General features: G+C 63.2%; 2 protein-coding genes and 1 non-coding gene across 7 annotated transcripts; all 3 read right to left on the reverse strand.

The window, feature by feature from the left end:
* Window positions 1-15,193, reverse strand: ZDHHC8 (zinc finger DHHC-type palmitoyltransferase 8). Of its 5 annotated transcripts, XM_060310541.1 has the most exons (12): window positions 15,094-15,190; window positions 14,630-14,879; window positions 8,273-8,394; window positions 7,948-8,105; window positions 7,698-7,870; window positions 7,392-7,494; window positions 6,869-6,960; window positions 6,566-6,707; window positions 6,251-6,371; window positions 6,068-6,177; window positions 3,743-4,743; window positions 1-914 (listed from the first exon to the last, which is right to left on the reverse strand). In XM_060310541.1, the coding sequence occupies exons 2-12, from the start codon at window positions 14,731-14,733 to the stop codon at window positions 689-691; spliced, it is 2,352 nt and encodes a 783-aa protein (XP_060166524.1). In that variant the 5' UTR covers window positions 14,734-14,879; window positions 15,094-15,190; the 3' UTR covers window positions 1-688. The 5 variants fall into 5 exon arrangements, with proteins under 5 accessions (XP_060166524.1, XP_060166525.1, XP_030692301.1 ...); XM_060310542.1 differs by having other exon boundaries at window positions 8,032-8,105; window positions 14,630-15,193; XM_030836441.2 differs by having other exon boundaries at window positions 14,630-15,193.
* A 2,545-nt stretch (window positions 15,194-17,738) lies between these two features.
* RANBP1 (RAN binding protein 1) lies at window positions 17,739-23,818 on the reverse strand. The gene is made up of 6 exons (XM_030836476.2): window positions 23,662-23,818; window positions 22,460-22,596; window positions 20,790-20,947; window positions 19,336-19,464; window positions 18,611-18,676; window positions 17,739-18,151 (listed from the first exon to the last, which is right to left on the reverse strand). Exons 1-6 carry the CDS (start codon window positions 23,674-23,676, stop codon window positions 18,036-18,038), a joined length of 621 nt encoding a protein of 206 aa, XP_030692336.1. The 5' UTR covers window positions 23,677-23,818; the 3' UTR covers window positions 17,739-18,035.
* Window positions 18,443-18,568, reverse strand: LOC115842100 (small nucleolar RNA SNORA77). Its single transcript, XR_004035085.1, has one exon. It is a non-coding gene; the product is annotated as a small nucleolar RNA SNORA77 (small nucleolar RNA).
* Window positions 23,819-23,838: the final 20 nt, after the last annotated feature.

Genomic DNA, 23,838 nt, shown 5'->3' on the forward strand with positions numbered 1-23,838 from the left:
TGGAGGTAAACACCAAAAATTTTATTTAGTGCATTAAACTGGGGCGGGGCAATACCTTTTAGAACAATAGAGAATAGCTTTGTGGCTGCTCACCCCCAAGTGGGAGAAACAGAGCTGCTGCCCAGGCAGAGGGGACGGCCAGGGCCCAGCCCTGCCCCTGCGAGCGTCCAGGCCCAGCCGGCTGGGGGCTGCAAGGCTGGGGGTGGCAGGGCCCTCTGAGCTCGCCAGGTGCAACATCTCAGAGTGAAGGAGTGAAGACCACCGGGCAGGGCCGGTGGGCTGGGGTCTCCTCCAGCTGGCAGCTCCAGGAGCTTAAGGCATCTGTTCATGTGCTGGGTGCAGGGAGCGGGGAGTATAGCGACCTGCAGGGGCGACCTGAGACCCCCACCCAGCCCAACCCACAGAGGCCGGGGCTCCCTGGGAGGAAGTGGCGTGTAAAGTGCTTGGTCAGGCAGGGGGATCAGGTGATGGTGACACCCGGGAAGGCTGTGCTGGTCCCAGCAGCTCCAGGGCCCCCACCTAGGGTTTCGAACCCTCTGCAGCAGGTGGGGACTTCCTGAGCTGGGAGGGCACAGGGTCACGGGCCCTGGTGGGCTCGGGGTCAGTCAAGGTGCCGCTGGTGGAGACGGGACGCCCAGCCCACACCCTAGGGTCCGCGGCAGCCTGGCCTCTTGGGCCCCGGAGTCTTCTACTTGGTGTCCCGCTCGGGCCCTGAGAGGCTGGGGAAGAGGCTGGAGGCGGCCAAGTGTAGACGGCACACCGCCCCCCGGGGGGGCGCCCCAGTGGCCGGGCTCCAGGGGACCCGCAGTGACGGGCGGTCCACCGGGAGGCCGAGGTGGCACAGGTGCAGGCCGGGGGGCACCCTGGGCTGGCCACGCCGCCCCCATCCACGGCTGCAGGTACCGATCCGCCCCCTGCGGGTTGCAGCGTCCCGTGAGAGAGAAGCAGAAAGGCGGAGGTCAGCAAGGGGCAGAGCTGCCCGGTTCAGGGTCTGAGGACCCACTGGCCTCCCACACATGGCCAGCCCCTGCCCCGGTCCCCCAGCCCCTGAAAAGCTGTGGATTCCCGACGCCCCCACCCCGGACACTTGCAGGGGGAACGGGAGATGAGTTCCAGTCCGCGCAGCTGCAGGACGGGCAGGCACTCCCTGCTCCTGGGATCCCGGGGCCCCTGGGGCAGCTGCAGTCCCAGCTTCTCTCCAAACGTCCTGTTACTGCCAGGGATGATGCAGACCCAGGGAAGCCTCACGCTGGTCAGCCAGAGAACCACCGGCCAGCCCCCACCCCCCAGGCCTCCAACTTGGCTTAAGTCCACGGAAACGCCCACGCAGAACGTCCACGCCCAGACTATCTGCCACCACCTCTCCCGGAGCCTGACGCCCTCTGCCCCCGCCCGGAGCCCCTGGCCTTGCTCAAGGAAAGGATCGAAATGACTCTTTTTCTTTTTTTAATAAAATTATAGATATATAGATGTAGATATAAAAACATAAAACAGACACAACGCAAGCGGACGCTGCCGTGTGCTTACTCTCGGGTCCCTGGCGCCAGACAAAACTCCGACCCCTCCCCGATGTGCTTTCCACGTGGGCGCCCAGGCTCCAGCAGGGCCTGGACTTTGCATGCCTCGGGTGGGGGTCTCCAGTTTGCAGGGAGGGGACTCGGGGTCGCGTGGGCCCCCTGTGGCGGCATCCGGCCTCCTGTGCCCGCTCCCCCTGCCCCCATCACCTCCCACAAGAGCATAAAGCAAAGATTAAGGCTTCAATTAAAGCGAGTTTCCGGGCAGTGGGGGCAGCGGGGGCCCGAGCGTGAACACATGGGACGTGGCATGGCAGCTCAGCGCACAGACACGGGGACGCGCCCACCAGCTGGGCGAGACGAGACACACGGAGCCAGGACCCCACCCACAGCTGGTTGTCCGTCCGTCTGTCCATTTGTGCACCTGTCCGTCAGAACCCAGAGCAGTCCCGAAGCTGGGTGCCTGTGGGCCGGGCCTGGACTCCCTGCAGAAGAGTGGGCCTTGCCAAGCTACAAGCTTCCAGCGGGTCCCTGAAAGGCAATGGTTAGGAGCAGCTGGGCGGTGGGGCCCTCGGTCTGGGAGGACGGCCAGGGGCCCAGGCCTCTCTGTCCATCTCTGGGCCACAGTGACCCATGTGTAAGGGAAGTGGGTAGGGACTGGCCTGGTGACAACCTGTGCAGTCCACGCCCCCTTGCTGCCCCAGCTCGCGGGAGCAGGGCCACCAACACGCAGATCCTGCAGCCTCATGGCCCTTGGCCCAGCCGTGCCCTGGTGAGCAGATGAGTGGATGCACGGGCTGAGGACGAGGGATAGGCCCGTGGAGGCGTAGTTCTCCTCCCGCTGATGCGTCCACACCAAGCCTGGGCCTCCTCTCCCGGGGTAGAGAAGTTGGGAGGGGGGCAGCCGCTGTGGGGGGGGGTCTTGGCTCCCATGGCACCACGGCGACGGGTGGCAGTCAGTCCTCACACCGAGATCTCGTATGTGGTCCCACCCACGCCGGACACCTTCTTAACGAGCGTGTGCCGGGCGGGGCTGGCGGAGGGCCCTGGGGGGCCGGTGGCAGGCCCCAAGCGGGCCAGGCCCGGGGACTGCCCATTAAGCTTACTTGGGGGGGTCTTCAGCTGAGGGTGGTCCCTGCATCAAAACAAGCACACACACGCACACACACGGTGAACACGGGACCATGGCAGGACAGGGGCCAGCGGAGGCAAGAGGACAGAGGACACAGACACAGACGGAGCACTGGGCAGCCCCTGCCTCTGACCCTGGACGGTCCCACACGGAAATGGGTGGGGGAGCAGAACCTGCCAGGGGAGGGCCGTGCTGTCACAGGACAGACAGATGTCAGAATGGCTGCCATCCCCTCCCAGGCCTCTCGGCACAGACCACAGAACACAGGGACGCCAGGTGGATGCTGGCCAGGCGAGTCCCTAGACCCTGCCCTGTCCTGGTGCCCTGAGCTGGGAAGCCCAGCAGTGACGATGTGGCCTCTTTCCTGCTCCCTCCAAGGGAAACGAGGGGCTGCCCTTCTGCCCTCCAGCCTGCCCAGCACTGACCAGTAGCATGGACCTCGCTGCCCAGCATTCATGCAGGCAGGAGCCCCTCCCTCCCTGGGCTGCCTCACAGCTGCCCCCTCTGGGCCTGTCACACGCACAACAGGAACCTCCTCGTCAACTGAGCCTGTGCTCACGGCAGCCAGGTGAAGCCCTGGTGAGCAAACGTGCCCAGCAGCTGCTCAGCTCTTGTACGTGGGCCTGGGACCAGCCTGCCCTTCTGAGACTCAGTTTGCCCATCTCTGAGCAGGGAAGCCCTTGCTTCCTGGGGCTGTGTGCCCCCCGAGGGCCAGGACCGTGGTGCCCAGAGTGGCATGTTTTGCTGTGGGAGGAGGGTCACCCAGACTTGGCCTTCTGGGCATGGACAGTGGCATCATCTCTAGAGGAAGAACCCTAGGGTCCCCCACATGCTGGGTCTGTGCCAGCCAGGGGAGAGTGTGGGTGTTGGGCTCAAGATGCAAATTCTCCTGCCCCTGGTCCCAGGACATGCCAAGGCGCCCTTGGAGCCGGGCTACCCTCACACTGGCCGCCAAGATCCTCCAAGGTGGGTGAGGCCCACCCCCCTAGGTAGCCTCAGGCCTCCTGGGCAGCCCCCACGTGCTTGGCCAAGAGGCCCTGCAGGCAGCCAGACACCTGCCCTGTGCCCAGCAGCTGACCGCACCCTGAGCACCCACCTCTGCACAGACAGCGAGGGCGGCGGTTCTGGGAGCTCCGCTTGGATGAAGGCGACGGCTTTGGGGCCCACGTAGGAGGGCGAGCGGGGAGTGCTAGGTGGGGACGGAGGGACCTGGCGCACGGGCGACCTGTGCGAGCCGCTGGCAGGCCGGGCCCCCGGGGCGCCACTGTTGGCCAGGTCTGCCTGCAGGGAGGAAGAGGAGGTCCGCGGCGCTCGGCTCACGGCGCTGGACAGCGAGGACAGCGACGCCTGCAGCGCGGGGTTGCGGGCGCCCCCGAAGCCGGGCCCGGCCACCAGGTCGTCCCTGGAGCTGCAGCGCAGCGCGGGGCCACGGGGGCCCTCAGACAGCACGCTGGCCTGCTGCAGGCTATAGGAGCTAGGTGCGTCGTAGACGCCCGAGTCGCCAAAGAGCGAGTCAGCCTGAGAGCGCAGCAGCCGCTCACGCTCCTCCCTGTCCTTGCGCTCCTGGATGGAGGCCATGATGGTCCTGGACAGGTTGTCGTAGCGCACAGGCGAGGGCTCCCGAGGCCGCAGGCCCAGCACGGGGCTGAAGCTGCGGGGCGGGGGCCGTGGTGGGTCGCCCGCTGCACCCGCGTGCAGGTAGGGTGAGCGGTAGCTGGCTGCGCCAGCTGAGGGGTGGGCCGGGCACATGTGGCCCCCGGGAGAGCCAGGGTTCAGCAGGCTGTCGTAGGACAGGCTGCCGTTGCGGTTGGGCAGTGCGTGGGGGGCAAAGAGGCCACGGTGGGGCGTGGGGGGCCCACCCTCAGAGCGCAGGGGCTGCAGGGCCACGTGGTCCCCGCCCCGCCGGCTGGCGGCTTTGAGGCTCAGGGAGCGCAAGGCGCCTGAGAAGGTGTCAGCAGCACTGAGTGGTGGGGATGGCGGGTAGGCCGCATGCAGGCCACTGGGCGGGTAGTCAGGGACATCCAGGCTGGGCTCGGATGCAAAGTCCAGGCTGTGGATGCTGTCCTCCCCGAGCGTCAGGGAGTCAGTGCCCGTGACCTGCAGGGGGAGATGGCGCACATCCATCTTGGCCCACCCACCGTGCCCTGCCCGCTCACCAGGTGCTCTGTGCCCACTAGGAAGTTGCAATCCCGGTGGCATCAGGGATGGCGGCAGGTGCAACCGACGAGCTGTTCCCAGAAGCTCTCTATCCCCTGCGCCCCACGGAGGGAAGCGGGGAAAGGGTGGAGCAGAGCCGGGGGGCCCAGTATCTCTCCAGGGAAGGCTGTGCATCTGCTCCAGCCCAACTCCCCAGGGAGAGGAAGGGGCCTTGGGGCAGGCTTGGGATCAGGACCTCAGAGAGACTTAACCACACAGTGACCCAGGGCCTCTCCCAGGCAGCCCACGGCTGAGGGTCTGGGCGGGCAGTGCAAAGCAGACAGCAGGGCAGTGCCCTCAGAGCCCAGCAGCCCAGGGGGTAGCCACAGTGACAGAGAGGGGCCTTTTTGATTCTCCATGATTCCAGGCACACAGACTTGGACTGGGACAAGAGCCTGCAGAACCTCAAAACCCAGAAGGCGCATGGGTGGGGACAAATGTGGCCTCAGGGCACTTGGCCAACCAGCCGGACCCTCCATGGGACCCAGGACAATCCCAGGAAGGAGGCAACCCACCTAAGCCCCCTCATTCCAAGAAGGGCCACCGGACACTGGCCAGGGAGGCCCAGACTCACTGCCCTGACCAGCAGGCCCCAGAGGCAGGGTCAGGAAGGATATCAGTCCTGGAGGGAGTTCCCTGGCAGAGAGGGGCTGGTCCAAGTGTGCTGGCTCAGCCATGGGCCTGCCCTCTGGTGGCATGAAGGAGGCAGGCAGCCTGGGAACCTCAGGGGTCTGGGTGTCTGCTCAGGCCGTCCGCTGCTCCACGTGAACGCAGAGAATAAACGTGCTTCCTCAAACAATCTCAAATTCCTCTGAAGCCTTCCCGAGGGCCCTGAGGACCTTACAGAGTGACTAATTGTGGAATTCCAGGCATCCTGGCACACAGTGCCCCTGGGGGCAGCGCCTAGAGCCAGCAGGCAACACTGGCCAAGGGCTGGGTGGCTAGGACTGCCTGTGCCAGCCCCTCCCAGGACACCTGGCCCTGCTCCCCTCTACCAGCCCCAGCTGGGATGCCCACACCCTCTGTGACCCAGGCGGGTCTTTCAGGGGTGAGACCTGGGTCGTGGCCTTAGATAGGATTCCTTGGGAAGTGGCCTCCAGGGTGTGGCGAAGTCTGGGGGCGGGGCTCTGGAGTTTCCCGGGGTCCGGGGGGCGGGGGGGGGGCTCTTGGGTGGAGCCTGCGGGGCGGGACCTCGGGACCTCTGGGCAGGGCCAGGCCTCCTCACCTGCTCACCCGGCCCACAGAAGGGCGCCTTGGTACCCGTGGGAAAGGCGGGCCGGAACTTGTACATGGCGGGTGTCGGGGGACTGGTCCTCTGCGCCGACAGGGCGCTCTCTGGGGAAGATGGACCACTGTCAGACTGGGATCAGTCTGTGCCCCTCCCTCCGTTTGGCCACCCCCGCCTCACCAGCACTGCCGGGGCGTGGGGTCTGCAGGTCGCTGCCAAATGTGCCAGCCTCCGCCTTGGGGGGCAGCGGCGGCCCCAGGTCCAGCGGCTTCTCATCCAGCCGGTCCAGGCTGCCCTTGGACTGGGAGGGGGCACGGTCAGTGGTGTGTAGGGTACAGGCCACGGGCAGGGCTTAACTGGGGACTCCATCCTGAGGCCTGGGACCTAGACTTCTCCCCGATTCCACCCAGTCCTTCCCCCTTCTACTCTTAGGCCCCCTCCAACCTGACCACTTCCCACCTCACCCCATCCCTTACCCCACCCCTGGGCCCCCACCTTGCTGTGGCCCAGGCCAGCCTTCAGCCCGTTGTCACTAAGCTTGACCTTGAGTGGTGCGGCTCGCTCCAGGAGCTCCGGCCGAAGGAAGGGCGGCTTCAGGCGAGCGGCAAGCGGCAGCCGGGGCGGCTCCACCACATACCTGCACCAGGGCCAGAGGGGTCAGTGGCCAGGGCAACCTGGCCTGAATGCATGCCAAGGGCAGGACCCCACCTGCCAAAAGCAGAAGTGGATCAGGCTGAGGGCCCATGGCTGCCCACCCCAAACCCCGAGGAGGCCCACTGGACACCCGCCGGGCCTCACCGGGGCGCCAGGGGGCTGCACAGCACGTGCTCCACGTTCCCATAGCAGCCGCGGGTGAAGGGGTTCACACCCCCACGGAACTTCCCCGTCACCTGTGGACATGGGACCCCTCAGCCAGCCTGGCCAGCCAGGGTCTGGCCAAGGAGGGCAGGGGGACAGGCAGGGACAGCAGGGGTTCCGCAGAGGTGAGTTGGGCAGGGTTAGCCCAGGGGTGCCCCCAACCCAGGTCACCAGGGTCTGCCCCTGCTGTGGAATTTCTGGGCTCTGATTCACTGGTGGCTGCAGTGCCTACAGATGGGGGCAAGGAGGGGGACAGGGCAGGTGAGACCCCACATGCCAAACCCCACCTGGGGTCTCCAGGGCCAGAGCTTCCCCTACCACAGCTGCACATCAGCCGAGGGCCCCGGCCCTGCCCCGCCCCCCCCCACCCCAGTCCCTGTGCAGCCCTGGCTCCTCGCTCAGCCCATCGGGGACCCTCCCATGCCCAGCCCCATCACTGCATGGCCCCACCCAGGGTCTGCACCTGCTCATTGGTGGTGCGGCCCCGAGTGACCAGCACCACGTGGAAGCCAGTGAGGCCGATGACAGGGATGAAGAAGAGGCCGGCCACACACATGACGGCCATGCTGGCCCGTTAAGGCCAACGGCCGTGGGTGAGGATGGAGCAGGCACCTGTGGACAGACTACCCGCCCCTCCCCACCGCCCGCTCAGGGAAGGAGACCCACTCCCTGGGGACTTCTGGGCTGCCGACCCACCCCTCCAAGCCTCGACTTCCCCTGTGAGAAGCGTCCCCGGTCCACACCGCCTTTGTGGTCAGGCCAAGGATACGTGATGGTGGTGTGCGCGGCGCCCAGCCCCTCGGCGTGGTTCAGCACGTAGACCAGGCCGAAGGCTACGACGCCCACCATGTGCGCACTGAGCGACAGCAGGAACAGGAAGAAGTAGCGGTAGTTGCGGCGCCCAATGCAGTTGTTGACCCAGGGGCAGTGGTGGTCGAAGTCCTGGGCAGGAACAGCGCGTCAGGGCACACGGCGGGCAGGGGAGGAGGGTGTGGGCTGGGGGCGGGGCAGGCGGTCACCTCCACGCAGTTGTCGCAGACGCTGCAGTGGGAGCAGCGCGGCGGGCGGTAGAAGTGGCAGGTGGCGCACCATTTCATACGGACCTGGATGCCCCGCACATCCACGTTCTTGTACAGCGGGGCCCGGAAGTCATCCTCCTTATCCTCGTCCTCATCCGCTGTGGGTCGGGGGCAGCACGAAAGTGACTTCCCTGGCAGGAGAGCCCCTCTCCAGCCAGCCCTTCCCACCCACCCCCAACACCGCCCCCAGCCAGACTCTCTTTTGTCAGCCACTCACACTCTAGCGAAAGTCAGCCAGATGAGCTACCCCAGCACAGGGCCCTACCTCGGGGGAAGACGCCAGGGTCCATGAAGGTGGCCATGCTGAAGTTGGCCAGCACAAAGAGGAAGAGGATGCCATTGTAGACAGGAACGGCTGGGGACACAGCTCGTGTCAACCATGGGCACCTGTGTCGGACAGCAGTGCAGAGCTGGGTCTGGGGGTGTGGCAGGTGTGTGGGGAGGGGACGCGGGGCAGAGGAATTAGGCTTGGCCACACGCGTGCAGCGCTCAGCATGGCAGTCAGGGAGACCACTGTTGCCACGGGCCCACTGCTTCTCTACTCAACCCTCAGGGGCTGTGCACAGGCTCCGTGTGTGCCAGCCCTGACCCAGACACCCCTGAGCGCCTGTTAGGAGCTCAACCCCCCGTTGAGCAGACTGAGGCTCAGGGAGGCCCATAGGCCAGAGCCAAGCCGCGTCCTCCTGCCCCAGCTGGGAATCGTTCCGGGTCCCCTGCCCTTGATGGGGAGACAGGAGACAGGAGGTGGGAACCCAGGATGGGAAAGGAGCTGGCTCTGCCCATGTGCTCTGACGGGTAGAGGCCAGTGAACTGCCGGGCAGCTCAGGCCAGTCCTGGGCCTCACCCAGACCTGTCCCCAGCTTGGCAGGATCCTGTTGCCAGGGAGATTCTGGGGTGTGGTGTGGGGAGCCCCAATCCTCGGTCGGTAAATGCATGGGGGGTTCTTCCCTGCTCTTCCCTGAGGGGTGCAGTCTCAGGGCCTGGGCCCTGGGTGCATCCCCACCCAGGCTGCCTCTTCTTTTTAATTTGTCACCTTATTCTCCATAGGGCAGTGCAAAATACTTGGAGACTAAAAGCATGGCGCCTCCCACCCCTCCGCCATCTCTCATCACCCCTCGCCACTTGGCTCCAAGGCTGCCCCCTCTTCCATGAAGCCTTCTCAGATTGATGGCTCCCTGAAAAGGTCTCACACGCCTCCCTGGTGGACACTCTGGCACAGAGAGCATCTTCCTCAGGACTGGAGACTCACCAGTCCTCAGGCACATGGCCTGTGACCCCCTGCCCCAACTCTGTGGTGGGTTTCCGCCCACTAGGCTGCTACGAAGCCCCTCTGGCTTCAGGCTCACCATCTCTCCCATGGCTGCTGTGATAAGCAGGGGGCACCCAGTGGGTCTGCTTCCCTCCCCGCACTCAGGCCCTCTGTGTAGCTGGGGGGCCGGTGGGGATCCCCTACACCAGACTTGACCATGTGGACAGGGCATTGTGGCCACCTGCAGAGTGAGTCGTGCCCGTGGCCCTGCCCGCCCCCATGGCATATGCCGGCCACACTGGTGCCCACGCCTGCCTTGGCCAGGAGCCAGCCCTGCCACCCCAGCAACCACCTCCATGGTAGCGGAACTTCTCTATTTTTAGTGGAAAGCAAGAGGCTATTTAAAGATTCCGCTCCCACGGCAGGCAGCACACTCGGCAGGCTGGGAGCCGTGAGTTGCCCCTACCTCTTCTCCAGAACCCGCCGTGGAAGTGATGCATAGTCTGAGGACACGGGGTCCTCTGCCAGGAGGCCTTCCTCCACCACCCCTGACCAGGCGGCCCAGAGCAGATACCTTCCATACTCCCCACCCCTGCACGCTGGAGCCTGGCGTGCAGACAGCGCTCAATGTATGTTTGTAACCTCCGATCCAATGTCATTTGGCAGGATGACGGTGGGTCCCTGAGGCATGGTCTGCCCAAATGGGTGGGAGGGGGCTAGGAGCCCAGATGCCGGTTAAGACAGGTGAGAGAGAGCCAGGCACAGCCAGAACCTGGGAGAGGTGGGCACCGCGGACCCACCCTGGTGCTGCGAGCCAGCTCCCCACGCGCCTGCTGGGAGGGCTGACCATGTAGTCTGTGCAAAAGGAAAGTGTGGCTCTCAGGCACCTGCACTGTCGCACACTGGGGAGCCAGCCTGCTCTCGAGAGGAAGGAACCGGCCGAGAACGGACAGACATGCAGACACGTGCAGCAGGCAGGCGGGCGCTGAAGGCGGGAGGACGTGGGACGGGGGCCGAGCACGGCCCTTCATCATCGCCCTCCAAGTTTTACCGGCAGATGTTGAGAGCCCACTGCCCACCGGCCTGCTCAGTGAACCATGCATCCCACCCTTCAGGCTGGGGGGCGGCGCTTCTGTCATCCCCATTTTACAATCAAGGGTATCTGAGGGCTTGTCACCCAAGGCAGGGACTGAACCCCCGCCCCGGAGGCCCACACTGTTTTGTCCTCCCTGGGCCTTGATGACCCTGAGTGACACAGTTGGGGCTGGGGAGAGCAGCAGCTGCAAGGTGATGGAGTAACGCTTGCAATGAGGCTCTAGACGGCCTCTACCCAGGGTGGACACCACCCACCCACTGCATGCGTGGGCAGCACATACCAGGGAGGGCAGGGTGGGGCTTTAGCCTGTGCTGGGCAAGTCTGGGAGGGCATGGGTTCTCTGACTGGGACCTGAGCCACTGCACCCTCCACTCACCACCTCCAGCCCCCCAGGCTTCACTCAGACCCAGGATCAGGCACTGGCACGCATTCTGCCCCCCCATCCTCACCCCAGGGGTCTCTACCCCCAGGCTGTGCCATAAGAGGGGCTGAGGCCTGGGTCATGCCCAACAAGGACTAGCTCACTAGCCAATGCTGCCAGGGCCCAGGAACGGCTAAGTAGGGGAGAAGACAAAAGAACACACGCACATCCACATGAACATGCAGGGACCCATGCATGCACACGTGTGTAGCACACATGCAGACACACACAATGCTCCAGGCGTACATGTGTGGATACTGCACAAGCATGCATACACACACGCACATGTGATCAACACAAAAGGCACGTGTGTGCTGACGTGTGTATGGATATGCACACTCGTGCACACAATGGCACATTTGTACCCTCATTCACACACAAACACAGATGCAGACTTGCCCCTCCTCCACTGACCCACACACCCCAGCCCTCTCTGGACATCTCTCAGCTCCCTGTGGGCTGGGCAAGTGTGAGGATGTGTGAGGACACGCGAGCTCCGTGGGCGAGGCCTGGCAGGCAGCACTGCTCCGGCCGCCTGAGTCTGTGCCAGGCTCCAGGAGCACCTCTCTGCCCTCAGGGATGACACCCCACTCCCCTCCCAGGGAATGGTGTGCTCCAGGCTCGCCCTGCCAGGCAGGGGTTGTACACTGCCCACTGGTGGCAGACACACTGCAGGCCCCTCCCCCGGGCCGGCCCCCCTCCTGAGCCTCCACCATGGCCCAACCTGGGCCGGCGGGAGACACCGCCCAGCAGGATGGGGTTCTGCAGCGTAGCATGCTGCCTCGGCTAAATGCAGAATGGAAAATTTTAACTCAGACGTTTTCACTTAAATCAGGTTCTTCATTAACATTGACTAATGAAGCTCACACACGGGACACCCGGAACCAGAGGGTCTGCGGCTACTCTGCCTGGTCCAGCCAGGCAGGGCCTCTGGCCACATGCACCCACCCTACAGACACCCAAGCGGATGGGGAAACTGAAGCTCAGGGGACCAGGGGTACACACAGCAAGTCCTGGCAGGGGACTAACACCAAGTGTCCCCCTCCCCATATGGTCCCTGCCAGCGGCTCCATCCACCTAGGCCCGCCGCAGGCTGGCTTGGTCTTGGACTGGAACTCTCACTGTCCTAGGCTGGGCCTTGTGGCTGACTGGGCCTCTAAGCATAGGGAGGGCTCAGGCCCATCCTGGGCACCTGCCATGACATCCCAGAAGTCAGCCCACTGGCCCCAGACAGAGACAAGACAGCCCAGTGTCGGCCCCAGGCATGGGTATCCCACCAAGCAGCCCTGGCCCTCTGATGTTCACAGGGTCCCTGTCGTTCTGTAAGGTGGCTCCAGGAGGAGGAAGGGAAAGGGGCAGAGACCTGGCCTCGGCACTCTCGGACACCTCCCAGCACCTGACCCGGCCTGACGCTGAGCCTTCTGGGGTCCAGGGGGACAGAACTGTACCAAGAACCCAGGAAGGCTTCCTGGAGGAGGAGGGCCACCAGGAACCTACCCTGAGGCATGCTACCCATCCTCGTGGGGGGACACCCCCAGCTCTGGGCCTCCTCCCTACACCCCAGCCTTTCCTGGTGACATGTCTGAATGTCCTGCTGGCCGAGCCCCTCAGAGAGCTGGCCCAAGGGAGGGGTCTTTGGTCCTCTAGGCCTGGGCTCCCCACCCTGAGTGACACCCGGAGCTGCTGCCTACGTGGACCTGTCTCAAAGGAGCAACTCATATTTACTGAGTATAGAGCGGGCGCCGGGGACCACTCAGCTTCCAGTGAAGTCCAAGGAGCAGAGCAGACAGAATCCTGTGGGGCCCCGAGGGCAGGGTAGGAAGGGCCCAGGAGCAGGTGTCTGAGTCTGCAGTGGGCCTGGGATCAGAAACAGGGCAGAGGTGTGGGTACCGGGGTGACGAGAGGCCTGTCCCAAGAAGGGAACTGCTTGGCCCCCTGCTTACCCGGAATCAGCCCACTGTGGGTGGTGTCATTGGGCCTGGGCTACCCAGCAGACCCCCTCAGGAACTACAATGCCTTCAGAACTGGGCTGGGCGCCAGCCAGGGTCCTCAATGGCCATTCAGCCAAGGAATGTGGCCGTGGGGTGCAGGGATCCCTGTTCCAGGGGGCGAGTGAGGGTCCCTTGGCAAGATGATTGCTGCACCTGGACGCCGGCTAGCACCCCTGCACCTCCATCTTCCGCATGGTCTCTCAGGCAGAGTGAGTCACTCAGGGCAGGATGCAGGGCACACCTGTGCTGCCCTGAGGCAACCCCGAACCTCTCAGCGCTGGATCACTGAACCCAGAACCCAGAACCCCAGCAGTGAGAGCAGAGGGAGGGTAGGCAGCCTCCATGCCCAGCCCCTAGGGCAGGTTGAGTTCACAGGACAGTAGGGACCCTCTGAGATCAAGGGAAGGCTCAGGACAAGCACCCTTCAGGGGGCCTGTGTGCACCTAAGGGGAGAGGAGGTGGGTGAGCTCCCTGGGGTGGGGTTGATCTCAGTTGCTTGTTGAACTTTTCCCCAGCGTTTCACAAGTTCTCATTAGAGAACACATATTCCTTTTAAAGTCAGGACAAATGCTGAATTGCATTTGGGGAGTGAGAAACCAGAACCAGCACGTGGAGGCCAGGCTGCAGGGAAGCAGGGCCCAGACTCCCGCAAGACCCCTGCCCAGGCCCCACCCTCCAGAAGCCTCAGCGGGACGCATCCCACCTCGGCCCGCGCCCGCTGCCCACAGCCTCATAGCCAGCAGCATCTGAGTGACAAGAACAAGTCTGCTCGCCAAAGCCAGAAATAAGCCTGTCCACACAGGCCTTTTTTAAACATGCTGTTGGCAGCCTGTGGTGCCCACCCAGCCCAGCCTCCAGGTCGGGGCTCGTCTACCTCCAAGGTGCTCAATGCAGCCTTCCATCCTTGTGCTGCTGCCCTCGCCCCGGCTAAGGTGAAAGGGTACCCGGCTGGCTTCTGCCCACCCCCGCCTGGGAACAGATGCCCCACTGGCTGCGGCCACCCCAAGCCTCAGGTCCCCAGGAAGGCTAGAGTGGTTGCTACTCTGGTGACCTGGCTGTGTCCCAGCCTGGGACTTGTGGCAGGAGGTGGTCGCAGACCTGCATGGCTGAAGCCTGGGGTCCCCAACCCTTCCCTGTGCCTGAGGAGCCCTGGGGAGGGGGGTGGCACAACAATGCAGAGGGAACTGTGGTCAGCGTCTGCCCTGGTCTGCACGGGCCCGGGACCTACCTGCCCTCTGCCTCAAGGGTCCCAGCGCCCACTGAGGCCAGTGTCCCTGGGTGTGGCCTGACCTGGGCCTCCAGCTGTGACCACTGGACCTTCCTGAGAAGGAGGTCAAGAGAAGGCAGAGGGCACTGCCAGGCCAGCGTCGGTGGTGGCCATGGGGCAGGCACGTGGCAGCCGGGCCAGGCCACACCTACGCGGGAACTTGGCTCTGGCCTGGGGCCGGACGGCTGGGAGGGCACTTGAGAGTCGTCCTTGGCTCCTAGCAAGGAGGGCTGGTGGCTCTGGGCGGCCCCCCTCCCCTCGTGGGGAGGGCAGGGCTGCAGCCACACCCTGGGCAGCCCCCGCACGCACTCCCTTGCCCGGGCCAGCGCCTCGCACCCAGGGCCTGCCTGGTATGCTCACAGGGTGGCCATCGGACACCAGTGTCCTCACACCCAGGTCTCACCTGTCCCTGACACCCCAGGAAGGGCACGCTCGTGGCATCAGCCTTGGTCCAGAGTGGGGTCTCACATTGCCCACGGCCCTGGTGCCCCAACCCAGCCCAGCCCGCCAGCCCAACCCCGGCCCTGGTCCCTCCAGGCCGCGTCCACCGCTGTGCGCAGCCCTGCCCCTTCTGGCCCCAGCGCCGCGGCCGACTCACGTGAACACGAAGAACAGGGTGCTGGAGCCGACCAGGAGTGCGGCCGCCGTGGCCACCGGGATGTACTTGGCGGGTTTGAGGCGCGTCCCGGGGCTGCGGGGCATCCTGGGCACCGCGCCGCCGCATCCCTCCCCGGGGCCGGGCGGGCGGGGCCGGCTGGACGGGCAGGACCCAGGCAGCAGCGGTGGCAGCAGAGGAAATCCCACCTCCCGGGCGGCGGCGGAGACAGCGTGCTGATGTCAGCGCGCCCCTTAAGGTGGACCAGCGGTGAGGGGCCGTGGGGCCGGGCGGGGCCCCTCGCGACAGCCGGCCCCTCCCACCTGCCCGGCCTGCCATCTCCCTCCTCCTCCTCCTCCCTCTGAGCTCGGGGCAGAGCCGGCGGCGGACCCTCCCGCAGCGGGGCCTCTCCTCCAACTCCAGGCTGGGAGCCCGTGACCCTCAGAGGCCATGCGGCCGCCGCACACCTGAGGCCTTGCCCACCGGGGTACACACGGCGACCGCCAGGCCTCCTGTCCCCAGCCCACAGGCCGCGGCGCTGGAGCATGTAGGTCCCTTCCGGGTCCCTGTTTGCACAGATCTTTCCCTAAACACCTCGGAGCTCTTCCTGGGTAGGGCCTGGCCCCTCCCATCTGGAGGAACACCCCGCCCACCCCACCCCACCCGCAGCATTTATGAGAGTGGGGGATTGTGACACTGCAGGGGCACCTTGGTTGTTTATCCCCTGCCCACCTCACAGCCCTTGAGCCACAGGGCCAGCGGGCAGGGTAAGGAGGGCGGGTCTGCTGGTCCCTCTGCATCCCAGCCCAGGCTGCAGGCCTCCCAGGACAGAAAGGAGTGCCCCTCAGGAAGGGCCGGGCACCCTGCCCGTGCCTGGGATAGGCCCGCGGGCGGGCCCACCTCCTGCAGGAAATCCCACCCCTCCAGCACCGCCACTGCTGTCGCTTAAGGTGGACCAGCAGCCTCGCAGTGCTGGGCCGCGCGTGGGCGGACCACAGCCTCCACAGTGAGGACCGGTCCCTGGGTCCTCTGTTCTGAAACCAAGACCCATCTGCCCCCTCCCCAGGTCAGAATCCATGTGGGGCCCTCGCCCTCCCTGGCCCTGGGCATCTGCTTCTCTACAGCCAGAACCCCGCGCAGGCCAGCGGCCACCTCCTCAGGCCACCTCCTTGGGCCACGCTGCACAGGCCCTGGACTCCTCAGACTGGAAGACCCCACCTCGCCTTAAGGTCCTAGCCCAGCAGGCAGGGCCGTGAGCTGTTAGAAAGGAACCTGGGCTTGGGGGCCAGAACAGAGGCATTAATGCAGCTGCTGGACAGCAGAGGTGGTAATGGGCTTCCTCCCACCACCCCAGTTACAGCCTCTGCCCTTCGGGGAGCCCACCCACCCCAGGAGGCCCGGGGCCCAGAGGTGAGCGGAGAGCAGACACCTCCTTGCTCTGCCCGGGCTGCCTCAGCCTCTGGTGGCCTCAGGGCCTGAGGACACACTGTAGCCCTCCGCCACCCCCTGGGCCTGGCCCTGGCTCCAGCTCTTCTGTGGCCCAGCACACGGAGGCCCCCAGAGGGCCTCCAGGTCTGTGCGGGGTGAGAGTTGTGCAGTAAGCACCTGTCGCTGGGCGTGGGCAGGAAGGGCATGTGTCCCCCTTGAAGAGGTCCCTGCCGACTGCCTGGGCAGAGGGGTCCCGGGTGGGGCGGACCCAGTGAGGCCATGGCCCAGGTGTCCTCTCCTGAGCACAGCAGAGTGCCTGAGCTGCAGGCCAAGGGACTGACCTGGAACAGAGTGGCCATTTCGCGCCCCACCCCCACCCCATCACACACCCCATCACACACCCCCTCGCCTCAGGGAGTCCACCTGGACATACACTGGCTGGGGGCTCAGAGGAGCCCCCACAGTGTCCCCGATCGTCCTGGCTGCCACACCTTGCAGTGCAGCCTGGTCACAGCATGGCTGTGCCCCAGCCACCCTGAGGGGCCGCCCCGCTCAGGGTTCCCCCCTTGGAGACACATCTCCTCACCCAAGAGGCGGGAAGTCAGCCTGGCGTTTTACAGCAAGTGGAATTCACCATGTACTACAGCCCAAAGCAGAGACGTTCCACGTCCCTTCTGTGCTGGCAGGGGTGTCTGACCACCCTTCCCTGGAGGACCACGGCCCAGCAGCAGCCTTTCCGGTCAATGCATCGTGACCTCCACCAGCATCACGACTGAAATGGGGAGGTGCAAAAGCTTCCATGTCCCTCCCTGGGCCTCCCTGGGAGGCAAGGACCACCACAGGTGCCTGGCAAGCAAGCGAGGGCTTGGGATGCCAGCACGTGACCAAGGCCAGCGAGGTCTTCAGTTTGGCTTCCTTTGGAGGTGCCTCCACCAGAGGTGCCAAGGAAGTGAGGTTTAAATGGGACACAGGACACAGGGAAGACAGGCCAGGGCTAGGCCATGATGGAAGCCTCTGATAGGTGCTCCAGGGTCGGCTCCTGCCAGGCTCCTTCCCCTCCCCTGTGGGAGCTCCTCCGAGCCCGGGTGGTCTCCCGGGACACAGGCCATTAGACCGTGTGCTTGGAGAACCTCTCTGCTGCTTAGGCCTACCTGCCTTACAGGACAAACTCCAAATGGCACTAACCCGCTTGCAGCCCTGAAGTCCTCCCTTACTGAAAGCTCCTGCAGATGTCCCCAGCCTCCACCCAGACGGAGGGCCAGGAGCACGTAGACAGGTCTTCTCCGAGGATGGCTGTGGGGCTGAGCCCCGCCTGCACCCAGCACCAGGCCAGATGTGCGAGCTGTGGATGGGTGGCTCTGCCAGGACTGAGGGCCAACGAAAGATGCCCAGCCGAAGGCAGGGGACCCACTAGGTCTCTTTGTGCCGCAGCCAAGGGGACCTGGTGGGCTTCCTCTCTCCCCCAAAGGCCAGGAAAAAACCTCCCTGCTCCTGGCCATGGGGCAAAGCAGGGCTGTTTAGGTCTCCAGGACAGCACTGGCTTCCCCAGGCCACCTGCCCCACCAGCACCAGCTCAGACGCACCGCGGCCCAAAGGCCACACAGCAGAGCGTGTGTGACAGCCAACGGGGCAGGAACCCACTGTCCCAGGATGGGGCCGACGCACACATGGTCCTGCCTCCATGCAAGTTTCAAACGTGTTGTTTATTTGCTATTTTGATGACTATAAATAAGTGTTTCCACTATGGAAAAGAAAGTTAGCACAGTACATTCTCACGACTGGGTAATGGATTTTCTGAAGTCGTCTTCATTACGGCAAAAACTTAGAAAAAAACAACCTGAATGTTGGAAGTCAGTTCTTTATATAAAGTCCCTTGTAAAAACAAAACAGAATAAAAACAAACCAAAAAGAAGGGGGCAGGGCAAAATTTAAAAAAAGAAAAAGGGAAAAGACAGGGAGAAAGAACACAACAGGAGCCGACTCATTGCTCCTCCTCAGCCACCTCCTTGGTCTCGTTCTCAGGCTCCTTGCCCTCCTTCACCGAAAGAGCTTCTAGCTTCTCAGCTACTTTCTCGGCACTATCATTTTTGCCAGATCCTGCCAAGACACAGGAACGCAGTAAGAAAGAATCACCGCTCTGCCCAGCCCCGTGGCAGCGGACAGACCACTTCCCTGTGTGCCTCCAGGTAAACACGTGCTCACGCCTGGGACCCCACTCAGGATGCTTGGCGACCAGCATGGGGCCCTGAGTTAAGCAGGTGACCACGAGGACCTCTCCAAGCCCCTGCAGCCCCTGGGAGACTCCAGGAGACGTCGTGACTTGGCTGCTAGGCCAGGCCAGAAAGCACGTGCACGGGGCCCCAGTGGCTGGCTTGCCCCTCAGAAAGCACCCGTGTACCGGGGTGGCTGCATTGCCCTTAACAGGTCAAAGTGGTCACAACCTCCCGGAATGCTGCTGTGGCAGACAGAAAAAGCACCCGCCTGGGGCTGCAGTCAGGTGCAGAGTGAGTCTGCAGAGCCCCCCCGGGCGCCCGCCACCCCATGGGCATCTGGCACCTTTCTTTTCTCTCTCTTCAATCTCTTTCCTGCATTCTTCAAACTTCGTTTTGAATTTCTGTGCATCTGCAGAGGTGAGAAAAGATACCCCCTTAAGGTCCCTGAGCAGTGAGGAGTACGTGTCCTGGTGGGTCTGAAACTCCAAGATTCATAAGGCCTATCCCAGGCTGCCCCAACCCTCCACCTCCCTGCCTGACTTGGCACCCATCTGGGCAGGGCAGGGTAGCCTTGCTCCTGCCAGGCGCTCTGCTCTCTGCTCCTGCAGGCCCCATTCCCAGAGGAGAGGCGAGGTCCACTCAGCACTGGATGTTCAGTTACTGGGGTGCTGAGCCCCAGCACCCAACCAACCCCCCAGGGCCCACTGGGTGCTGCTTTTGACAACCCGAGCTGGAAAGATGTCCCAGCAGGGGAGAGGTCTGCCTGGGCACTGCCCTTGCTGGCACTCAGGCCACGGTGAGAGAACAGGTCGGCCCTGGGCAGACTGCCAGCACAGGCCCCTGTGAACTCAGCAAAGGAACCACACTGTCATGGACTCAAGAGTCTGGGCAAGACCTCGAGGGCACCGAGATCCCTTCCCCGAGGGCCCATCAGGCAGGGCAGGAACAGTCCCCACCACACGCTTCCCAGCTGCCGTCAACTCTCCCAGGAAAGCAACAGCACTGGCGTCTGCAACCAAACCGCTACACCGTTAAGAAGCAGCGGCAGGCTGGCCCAGGCCTGCTTACTCTCGGCGTTAAGGAAGCGGATGGCCAGCAACTCCTGCTTGGGGCACTCGTCGGCGAAGTCTGCGTGGGTATTCCAGACCCAGGCACGGTCACTGCCTGCGTTCGGCTTCAGCTCCATCATTGGCGTGACTGGAGAGAGAAGCCCCATGAGGATGGTGCAGCTGTCAAGCTGGCCCACCCACCCTGACCCCTGAAGGCCCGAATTGGGGCAAAACAGGCCTGGTTTGGGGTTTGCCAACCAGGTTCAGACAAAGTCCTGTGGGGTCTGGATTTTACCCAAACCTCTGAAAACATCCTATGTTCACTTAAAACCAGGACTGCCCTGAATCTGGGAACAGGGTGGCCCATTCCCTGACCACGAGGACACCTCAGCGAGGGTTTCCAATCCCAACTCAGCCAAGGCCTCCAATGCCACCATGGTTGCTCACACCCAGCCCCACGGCCCTGCCCCTGTCTGAGCAGCCCCCAGACCCAGCGCAGACATAGGCCACAAGGCCTGGTGCGCCCAGCCCTTCCAGTGAAGGGCACCCACCACGTGGCTGTGTCCATGCTTGGCCACTCCATCTGGGACCTGGCCCACAGAAAGTGGGGAGCGGCAGAAGCCAGGAAGTGGAGTGATCACCCAGGAAGGCCATGGTCAGACCAGGGCAACCACTCTCAGCCTTGCACTGTCCAGGGACACCACGGGGAACGAGGCCACCAGAAGTGGACACTGAGGGCCTCGTGACCTGCTCGTATGTCACAGAAGGTTGAGCCACGGCCGGGAATAAGCACAGCTGTCCATCTTCTCAGACCTCGCACAGACTCAAGGGGGACGAGCTCCCCAAGAAACAGGAGCACCCCAGAGCCACGCTCACCCCACGGCCCTGGCAGAAGCCTCCTGAGATACAGGACATGCCCAGCCCCAGGAATACGTCACATTCTAAACCGAGAACGTCATCCCAGCCCACAGACACCCAGTGATCCTGCATTCCTACAGGGCACCAGGCCTGGGACCCACCTGCAGCTCACAGCAAACAACCCAGTGACTGGCCTGGCTTTGGGAAAAGCAGGGAGTCAGGGAAAACCCCCGGGGAAACACCTCAAATTGGGTTGGAAGACAAGGACCAGGCCAGAGCCGATGGCCTGGGCAAGGTGGGAGGACCATGGGGCAGGGACATGGAGTCTGGCTCGTGAAGGCCAGGGGGACTGTGGCGCCAGGAGGGCCCTCCATGCTCATCTGGCCACATCACCCTCCAGGGCTGCTCCCTCTGGTTCTTGCCAGGGTCACCTGTGTGCCCAGAGGAGGGGCCCTGCCCCACCGGACACTTTTGCTTCCAGACACACACTCGCGGCTCCAGAGCAGCCCAATAACCAAGGGACTGAAATGGGGGGAATCTTACTGTCACCCCTTCGCCAGCCAAGCTGCAGGTGGCTTTCCCTGGACGCCCCACACTGTGCCCGGGGCCACCTACTGTAGTGGTTGGCGCAGATCTTGAGGGTCTTGTCCCTGCGCATGAGGAGGCGGATGGTCCCCTTCTCCTTGTGCTTCAGCAGTTTGACGTCCCCGGTGCCCCGCTCCTTCCACTCCGGGAGGTCATTCTCTGAAGCGAACCGGAACAGCTTGGCCCGCCTTTGAGGAAAGCCATTGAGCGAGGGGTTAGGCAAGCACGGAAGGGGACAAATGAGCCTGCGCCCGTGGCATCACGAGACACCCTTGCCTTTCTTTTTACTCCCAGAACCACAAGTCAAGATGTCAACAAAAGAGTGAGGCGGCTCAACAAACTCCAGGTTTTTACTTCACAATAAAAAAAGAAAAAAAATTCCTAGAAGTTGCAACGTATTCCAACAGGAAGTCCTGATCTCTCAGAGAGCCCACCACGTCCTGGGCAAGGCTGCAATCATGGGACGGGGGGCTCCCTGGCGTCCCCGGCGCCACAAGGGCAGCACGGAAGTAGGCAGGAGCCGAGGAGCCTTCCCTCTGCTGGGAAGACGGGACTGCAGGCCTCTGCTCAGGCCGCCAGGCTCTGGCCCAACAGCCTGCCTTCCTGTCCAGAGCAGCCCTGCCCTTTGCTTCCCCACAGGACCCCAGCTCAGCCGGTCCCTTTCCTGTGGAAGACTCTGCTCTCCGAACTCAACTCTGTCAAGGGAGATGCATCCTCAGGAAGAAGCCCCAGGCCCATCATGACGGCCCCACCCCCCTCAGGATGCCAGAAAGTGCAGCAACATTTCTATGCAGATCAGAGACCCAGAAAACCAGTGTCTTTATGGAGTCGCCCAGCACCCTCTGAGACTCAAGGGGTGCAGACAGCTTCTCCTTCCCCAGGCCCTTGGAAGTGGTGGGGAGGGGCTGGTCTCTCCAGCCTCCCTGCCTTAGAGGGAGGAGTCGCAGTGCTGGGATCCCCTCTGCTTCCCTCCCCTGACCCACAGCAAAGCACTCAAACCATAACCTGGCATCTTGGACAGAATTTGAATGGGTGGAGAGTCTGCTTCCCCCTGATTTCCACTAACTTGTAGCTACATTAGCGTCTCCTGCGATCCTGCGTGTCCGCGCGGTGCCGTCACTTTGTTGCACACATCTGGATGCACGGCTTCTGTGACCACTGCTTCAAAGTGACACGGCCACCGTAGCTTCTTGTTGAAAGCACCAAGAATCACGTATGATTTTTAAAGAGTAACTTTAATGACTATAGCACCGCCCACTCTCATTTGTAATTCCAGGCATTGTTTTGTATACTAAAAGTATTGAATTGGCAATTCATAAACTTCAAAATACCCCCACATTTAAGGAAAAAAGATAATAGCAAAGACCCAATGCTCAACCAGTGGCAGGGGTCTGAGAGAGTCTTAGAGGCAAGGGTGGCAAGGACAGGGGTCTTGGGGAGATGTCCCTTGTGGACAGAGCAGTGGTAACATGACACCTGGGAGTGCCCATGCCCTCCCCAGGACTGGCCTCAGGGCAGCAGGGACACCCAGGACCTAGGAATAAGTTGATTCTAACAACAGCCTTGATTTCCACATGGGAGTAGCCATCACAAAACTCTCCGTGTGGTTAAAGGTCAAGTCAAGATCCTGACACCCGTAAAAACCAGTTACTATCTTATACTAAAAATGCCTACTTCTGAAAAGACACCAACTTACTTACATTTTAAAAAGCTCCTCTTCATCTTCTTCCAGCGTTTTAATTTCTTGCTCAGGAAGAGAAACTATTGGTTCAAACTGGGGGTCATGGTTGGACTCGTCGGCATTCTCGGTGGAGGTGTCGTGGTCCTCGTGCGTGTCCTGTGGAGGAGGGTGGAGATGTGACCCTACTGGCCATGCCAGAGCTCACCAGTGGCCACAGCCATCATCCCCACTAGTGAAGGGCCTCACCACAAAGCAAGGGATTAAAAAAGCCTTTCAACCCAAAGCTTTTCTCTGGGATCTGCAGTGAGACACCGGACTCCGACACCCTCCCCCAGATGCAACAACCACACCTGCACAGACTGACTGGTCTCCCTAAACCCTGAAACTCCCAGTGCCGGGGAGAAACTGCCCCAGGCTCCTCATCTGCAAGATGCAGATGCTGGTACTGCCACGCACAGACTAAGGACACGATGATGGAGAAAAGAGGGCCTAGAAAGAAACACTACCGTTAAAACAAAGCAACCCTTTGAGTTTTTACTGGTTGAGAAAAATCTGTGTTCTTGCTTAAGAGGAAAAAAAGTTGTGATGGATGTGCTAGCGTTTATACAGGACTCACATTTCTGCCGGCAGTTATACCTAGGTTGGGAAAATTACGTTTAAAATTCAAAAGAATTCACATAAGAGCTACAGAATTCTAATCCAGTACAAAGAACTAACTGTAGAGCACAAAGGATCATGTTTTAGATTGTCTCACGGAGCACGTGGCTTGGCAATCCATAACTCGGGAGGATAAGACACCCAGACTTAGCTCCCGGGCTCTGCCCAGAAACGCAGGCCTTCGCCGACTCCTCGGCCGGATCGCACCGGGCCGCACGGCCACCCCCGGGCCCCCGCCGCCACAGGCCACCCGCCGGGCCGCGCGGGAGCGGAGGCCGGTGGCGGCTCGGGGACCAGCACCGGATGAATGGGGCTTTGCGCGGGCCGCGGGCGGGCGGGGGCCGTCTCGGTGCGGGGCCCTCGGGGATCGAGCGGGAGGCCTGCGCCTGCCCGCGGCCCGGCGGCCAGGAGTGAGAGCGAGGCCCGGCCGCCCCAAGGTCACGCGGCCCCGCGCCTGAGCCCGCTGGCCGGCGGGGGTTGGCGGCGGCACGGGCCTCCCACGTGGCCGCCGGCAGCGGCCCCGGCCCGCCCGGCCCCCGGCCCAGCCCGCCCAGCCCGGCCCACCTTGGCGGCCGCCATGGGCGCGGCGGCGGCGGCGGCTCGGCTGGCTCGGTCGTCGCGGGCTCCGCGGCCTCTCGGCGACTGGTCGCAGCTCCTTCCTCCGCGTCTGGCGCCGGCACCTCCCGCCCGCCCTCTCTTCCCTCCGCCCCGCGACCCGAACCCCGACCCCTGACCCCGGCG

The sequence above is a fragment of the Globicephala melas genome, chromosome 13 (assembly GCF_963455315.2).
Source record: "Globicephala melas chromosome 13, mGloMel1.2, whole genome shotgun sequence".
Classification (NCBI taxonomy): Eukaryota; Metazoa; Chordata; class Mammalia; order Artiodactyla; family Delphinidae; genus Globicephala; species Globicephala melas.

Coding starts and splice junctions, on each gene's coding strand:
- ZDHHC8 (XM_030836441.2), bottom strand. CDS start 14,733: ATGCCCCGCAGCCCCGGGACGCGCCTCAAACCCGCCAAGTACATCCCG. Junction 7,495..7,697: donor GCCGCGCACACCACCATCAC/GTATCCTTGGCC, acceptor TTAACGGGCCAG/CATGGCCGTCATGTGTGTGG. Junction 915..3,742: donor CCCTCGCTGTCTGTGCAGAG/GTGGGTGCTCAG, acceptor TGCAACCCGCAG/GGGGCGGATCGGTACCTGCA.
- RANBP1 (XM_030836476.2), bottom strand. Junction 19,465..20,789: donor GATCTGCGCCAACCACTACA/GTAGGTGGCCCC, acceptor TTCTCTCTCCAG/TCACGCCAATGATGGAGCTG. Junction 18,152..18,610: donor TGAAGAGAGAGAAAAGAAAG/GTGCCAGATGCC, acceptor GTGTCTTGGCAG/GATCTGGCAAAAATGATAGT.